The sequence below is a fragment of the Sitophilus oryzae genome, unplaced genomic scaffold (genome assembly GCF_002938485.1).
Source record: "Sitophilus oryzae breed Bouriz unplaced genomic scaffold, Soryzae_2.0 scaffold_1081_pilon_pilon, whole genome shotgun sequence".
Lineage (NCBI taxonomy): Eukaryota > Metazoa > Arthropoda > Insecta > Coleoptera > Curculionidae > Sitophilus > Sitophilus oryzae.
In genome coordinates, this window is record NW_022145706.1 from 898,793 (window position 1) to 905,619 (window position 6,827).

Here is a 6,827-nt window from a genome sequence, read left to right on the forward strand (position 1 = left end):
TAGATGGCAGCTAAAATTTTTTTTTTTTGGAATTTGGAAGGAAGAATCCTATCTTCATATAGCCTGATATTGCTTCATACCCTCTGCAAAATTACAGGTAAAATAAAATAAATTCTTATTCATAACTATTTTTAATATATATTAAGCTGATCGCATTACAAAAAACTACTTATATTTGTACTCTTAAAATATTTATTGATATATCACAAACGACCTAACGATGTTTTCCAAAATATTTAAAATCTACTGGCGACAACCACTTGTGGCAGCCTCCTATATTATTTTGAATAATGTATTTCATCGTGTAGGGATTTTGGTTGTTTTCCTCAATCCATTTTTCGTTTGCTTCCATTTCCTCCAACATCTCCTGAGACACTGCCTTCGCTTTGAACGGCATTTTCATGGCTATATCTGACAAGAAGGGTTCAACCTCTTCAAAGGTGCATTTGCCACCCATTTCAACTATAACCCTTCCTAAAAGTATACGAGAATTATACTTAATCGCCAAATTAGATGGTAAGTACTGTTTTCAATATAGCTTTAGATAGATTTACCTGCTTTAATTGGAGTTACATAATGATCTATAGGCCCCTTGCCACCTCCCAATCTCATCCCTTGACCTCGTTTGGTCACTGGCTGCCATGGTGGATCTATTCTCCATAATGCAAACATTCGAGTATTGTCCATTTTTCTACCAATTGTCATACGGATTACTTCAAAATGACCAAATTTTAATCTACCTCCTCCCTCAGCCTGTAAAAATTCTTACTTCAAAAACAAGAGAGTCTAATTTTAAATATACAAACTACTTACAATGATACCAAACTGCTTGAGTTGTAAGGTGTTGTGAATATCTTCATAACCTCGCATGTATCTCAATCTTTTCTGCATTTTTGGTGGTTTTACAGTGGCAGGTAACGTTGGTACTTTATCCACATAACGAAGTCTTGGACGCTCAGGAATCTCAATATCTATTACCATTAAATTAACAAAAATCATTAAAGTTATACATGGATAGCTGTATTTGTATTACAATAGAGAATAACATTAATAATGTACCTTAAAATAGTCTTAAAATATACAGTTTCATTAGAGTAATCCAGTAAAGCTTATTGTGTAATAGGTAACATAATATAAAAGAAGTTGGATTTTCCAAATAAAAATAGTGTACTCACGATCAAAGTTTTCAGGTGGCTTAAAATTCTTTATACCACATATTTGTACAATGCAGAAAGTGGGCCCTATAAAACAATAAATTAATATACTCTACCAAGATAGAATTTAATAAACATGTACTTTGCAAACTTAATAATTTTTGAATATTCATTTTTTCTTGTGGTGCTGTACTATTTACAAAATCACTTTATTTTTAGGTTAAAAATACATGTTAGAAAACTTTGTAAATGTTTCAACTCTTCGAGTTTTATAATATTTTATAATATAGAAATCAATATGTTATAAATAAGTCACTCTAAAATTAATATTTCTAATTAATTCAATGTTAAAAATTAGATTTAATAATAAAATTTCAAATAATAATATCTAGGGACTTTAAAATAAAAAAATTCCACGCGCCATCTATCAGGAAATAGTTTACAAAGAAATAATTGTACAACAGAAAACTGGTAATGAGTTACTATGAAAATTTAGGATATAGGTTTAATAAAACGTATTTTCCTATAATTCCTCATATAGAACATAGATGGCACTAAATAAAATTAGTTAACTTTGCCGAAATACTTTATTTGTAAATTAATTTTACTCTATTAGGATATACACTAAATAAAACGCCTTTTTGCACAGTACAACACTAGGTTCATAGATGGCACCAACCGCAATACGATTAATTTTACCGAAATACTAAAATTCTAAAAAAAATCTTAAAAGTTAAACATTTTCAAAATATTTTTACAGTAAAAGCGGATTAATCATTACCAATAAAACACACTTTTCTTTATTAACTAACACAGATGTTTTATTAATCGCTACCACAGCTTGTAATCTATATTGGTGAAACATTTGTTTTTTTTTACGCCTGTGTTGCCAAGATATCATCGAAGTCCTGAAACTAATCAAATTCAGGATATTTGTGAGCATAAAACCGTTAGAAAACGTATTGAACCGTTACAAAATCAAGACAAATCTATCAAACTGCATTACTACAATAGAATAAATAATATTTTTTCTTTTAGGCACAACATTATTTATATTGCAAAAAATAATAATTTAGTGTTCCATCTGTTCAATCTGACAACGTTGACAGTGCGCCATGTTTTGCGTTGTTTGCTGTATGTCAATATTTTGGTCTCAATTTTTTGGATTTTTTGATGGAAAAAGTTATTTTTCTGTATATTATTTGAGTGTATTCTGTTCCTTAGGGCCTGTTTAATCTCTTGAAAATGTAAGTACCCATTATTTCGTTTGCTTTTTGTAGTTTTTTCACTTTCAAATCTTTCAATTACATCATCGTTAAAAGCTGATACATTTCTCCTATTTTCGTAATTTTCTTTTTCTAAGCTGAGTATATGGAAATATAGATACTTTCCTTGATGTCCCTATTGTACATTAAGAAATAGTTACTACTTAAAATAATGCTCCATATTTAGGGATATTATATTTTTTGAACCATTTTTTTTTGGTAGAGTTTAAAGGTGTTTTTTATTCCTAAAGATAACTTTTTAGGTGTTTATTTTGATACACAAATAAGTATTTTCTACGTCGTATAGAATAAAGTCAATACCTAAAGAGGCCCCCCATTCTCAATAATTATATAATATAATACCTGATAATATACTTTGATATAAAAAGAATGTTTACACATCACAAGATGTTGAACACGACTATCCTGTCGTCACATTTAAGTTAATAATTTTGCATCAGTATATTATAATGCTTTAATTAATATTTTTAGGAGAGCTTTATAACAATAAATAAACATATATTATATAAAGATCATCACCCAAAAGAAGAGACATATGGATCTTTCCCTATAGCTATAATCCTGTTGTTTGACCATCATTCTGGTTTATGAGATTGGTCTTCAAATATCTGGTTAAAAGTAAGTTTAATTTATTATTCAAAAATAATTTTAATAAATTTATTAAATGTTTATTAACAGCCTAACCATATATTTAAGATATATTTAAAATTATTATCAAAGAAAATAAATAATCAAAAGATTGTAGCATAATGATTGAAATGTAATACCATTTATTTCTTTTTTTACAGATTTTGGTCAACAAATCGATGGATGCATACAGTTCGATCCAGGGCATTTATCCTTTTCATGAACATTATCAACAATGCATCAGGACTTATAAGTATATCTAAGATTTTATTTCTTTTGGGTAAATAAATACAATTATATTCTATTTCAATCGGTCTCTGAGTTACATTTTTATTGTTTTTTATTATCATAGAGAAATTCAGGCAACTATTTTTAATTTGGGGTAATTTTTGACTTTTGGTCATTTTTTTTAGTAGATATCATCTACTTACTACTTAGAACTTTATGTTGTTTTTGGTTTACTTTTATTTCTTTATAATAGCTTGACTCTTATTTATTTTTGATTATGGGAATAAAATCATTTATCATTTCTATACAAATATATATACCATTGAGTGGTATTTTTGTAGGTTTTTATTTGTTTGGTAAAATATACCTACTTAATCTACTGAGAATTTTATTTTATGATGTTTTTGGTTAACTTTCCTTTCTCTATAATAACTTGCCGTCCATATTTTCTTGATTATGAGAATAATAATATCTTCATTTATTATTTCTATAAACTATTCTATTGACTGTGTTTCTATAGGTTTTTATTTGTTTTGTAAAATATACCATCTACTTATAATTTATTTATTTTATTTTGTTTATGGTTAACTATCATTTTTCTATAATAGTTTTACTCTCATATTTTCTTCATTGTGGGAATACTAACATCATTCATTGATTCTATAAAATATTACATTCACTGCATTTCTATATGGTCTTTTTATTTGCATTTTTTTTTCTTAAGGTGTCATTTTTGTAATATTCTCTTTTGCTTGTGTAATTCTTTGGACAGAATTTTAGTTTTGATGGAATCATTTTCATGTCATTTTTCTCAAACCATTTGCCATGAATTTCTGTAATTTTTGCAGATCTGTTGGTTTAGTTTGCTTGTGTTTAAATATAATTTAAACACACGACACAAATCTCACAATAAGGACTCTAATTTCCAATCAATTACTGGCGCATTCGCCATTTATTAAAAAAACCTGATTCGTCCACAGGATGTCACTTCTGGATTTTCTAGATTTTTTCCATTGATAATGATTCCACGATTTTTTAATCAAATGTATTTAATAACATTTTGTTTTTTTTTTAAATATGGAAATATAAATAATAATGAAATGTAATACTATATACATATATATTTCTTTTTTACAGAGTTTGTACAACAAATCGATGGATGTATACAGTTCCAGGGCAGTACATTTATCCTTTTTAAGAATATTGCCACCATATTATGGCATCAGCACTTATGTAAATATATCAAAAATTTATTTCTTTTGGGTAACTATATTTACATTGGTTTTTATTGTTCATCAGTGGATTTCATGATTTCTAAATTTAATAAAGTAGGAAAAAAATTCCAATGAGTCTCTGAGTTACATTTTTATGGTTCCTTATTTTCATAGAAAAATTCAGTCCATCTATTTTTGAGTTTGGGCTAATTTTTGGCTTTGGTTTTTTTTTCTTTTTGGTATAGTATCTACTTAGAACTTTACTTGCTGGCGTACATCAAGATGTTTTTTTTTTATTTTGTGATCGTTGTTTTCTTTATTTATTGCCGTTTTTCTGTAATAGCTGGCCTTCCATATTTTCTTGATGGTGGACAAAAAATAATCTCATCATTTATTATTTCTATAACATATTCCATTAACTGTATTTCTTATTTTTTATTTCCTTGATAAAATATACCATATACCATCTATTTGCATTTTACTTTATTTTGTTTATGGTTAACTTTCCTTTTTCTATAATAACTTGACTCCCATATTTTTTTAATTGTGTAAATAACTTATACAGGGTTGTTCACCACATACGACACGGAGTATTGTAGCCAAACGATGAGATTTTTACAAATTGTAAGTTTTGGGTTCGATAAAGGACTATTAGAGGTACAATTTAAAAATAATTTTACAAGATACAGAGTGTCCCAAATAAGTAAAAAATATCAAAGTTGTATTTTTTTAAATGGAATACCCTGTATATTATTACATTTTTAGTTTCTACGATTAAAATAAAGGTAAATTTGATTAAGATTTATTATACTTAAACCTTACCGTTTTTGAATTTTTTTCAATTTTGTGAAATTGCAGTAAAAATTTTAAGGCTTCATTTCTCCAAGGGTATCAAAGTTTTTAATACTAAATATTTACTGAAGTTTATTTACTGATCAGTTATTGTGTTGCAATAATAAAAATAATACTACCTTATACAGAGTGTCTAAAAATTTATTTTAAATAATTATTAGCTTCAAACGGCAATAACTTCTTTAATTTAAATAGAATGCCCTGTATATTTTACGAGAATCAGATGCACAATTTAATTGTCTATCAAATTATATTATACCATTTTTTACCTATCTCTTTAAGTTTCCGTAGAAAATGCATTTTCTTGTAATTTAGAACTTATTTATCAATATATCCATGGGCTATTGACATTTTAGATTATTTTTAAAGATGTACCAAATTTTTAAAGAGTACAGATACTAATATTGTCGATATAATTCGTTTATTTCATTAAAAAATAAAAAAAAAACTGTTTAAATATTTGTTAGAGGACCAATTAATATGATTCCAGTGTTCAAACTACATTAACTGACTGTTTGTGTTGATTAATAATAATTGCTCCAAATACTAAAAAACTGAATTTTGTATGGGCATTAGACAGTGTGATAAAAAGTAACACCTTAAAAATGATATTTCATTTTTTAATAAATGCTTATTTATAACAACAGAGACTTTAATTTGATAACTTATTATTATATTGATTTCTGACTCAAATCCACATTTATTTATAATAATTTATTAACGAACACAATTAAGTATGTAATTAATTAGTAAATGGGCGGAAATAATGGTGTTATATTTAATTAATGGTATACTCTTTTATAAAGATTTAAATAGTTTTCTTTTTGCATACAAATGAGCGTTTTGCTAAAAACGATAATATTACTAGTCTGTACATTTTGTACATTTGTTGCTTTAAAAATAATCTAAAATGTCAATATTCCATGGATATATTGATAAATAAGTTCTAAATTACAAGAAAATGCATTTTCTACGGAAACTTAAAGAGATAGGTAAAAAATGGTATAATATAATTTGATAGACAATTAAATTGTGCATCTGATTCTCGTAAAATATACAGGGTGTTTCATTTAAATTAAACAAGTTATTGCCGTTTGAAGCTAATAATTATTTAAAATAAATTTTTAGACACTCTGTATAAGGTAGTATGATTTTTATTATTGCAACATAATAACTGATCAATAAATAAACTTCATTGAATATTTAGTATTAAAAACATTGATACCCTTGGAGAAATGAAGCTGTAAAATTTTTACTGCAATTTCACAAAATTGAAAATATTTCAAAAACGGTAAGGTTTAAGTATAATAAACCTTAATCAAATTTACCTTTATTTTAATCGTAGAAACTAAAAATGTAATAATATACAGGGTGTTCTATTTAAAAAAATTCAACTTTGATATTTTTTATTTATTTGGGACACTCTGTATCTTGTAAAAAGATTTTTAAATTGTAGCTCTAATAGT

The 6,827-nt window shown here is 26.3% G+C and overlaps 1 protein-coding gene and 1 long non-coding RNA gene across 3 annotated transcripts; one reads left to right on the plus strand and one right to left on the minus strand.

The window, feature by feature from the left end:
• Positions 1-115: 115 nt before the first annotated feature.
• Positions 116-1,590, minus strand: LOC115880235 (39S ribosomal protein L16, mitochondrial). Its single transcript, XM_030897401.1, has 5 exons — positions 1,297-1,590; positions 1,176-1,241; positions 814-971; positions 555-753; positions 116-474 (listed from the first exon to the last, which is right to left on the minus strand). Exons 1-5 carry the CDS (start codon positions 1,325-1,327, stop codon positions 215-217), a joined length of 714 nt encoding a protein of 237 aa, XP_030753261.1. The 5' UTR covers positions 1,328-1,590; the 3' UTR covers positions 116-214.
• Positions 1,591-2,277: 687 nt separating this feature from the next.
• LOC115880241 lies at positions 2,278-5,088 on the plus strand. Of its 2 annotated transcripts, none has more exons than XR_004049830.1 (4): positions 2,278-2,401; positions 2,912-3,058; positions 3,229-3,347; positions 4,433-5,088. It is a non-coding gene; the product is annotated as an uncharacterized LOC115880241 (long non-coding RNA). The 2 variants fall into 2 exon arrangements; XR_004049831.1 differs by having other exon boundaries at positions 3,229-3,320.
• The last annotated feature ends 1,739 nt before the right edge of the window (positions 5,089-6,827 follow it).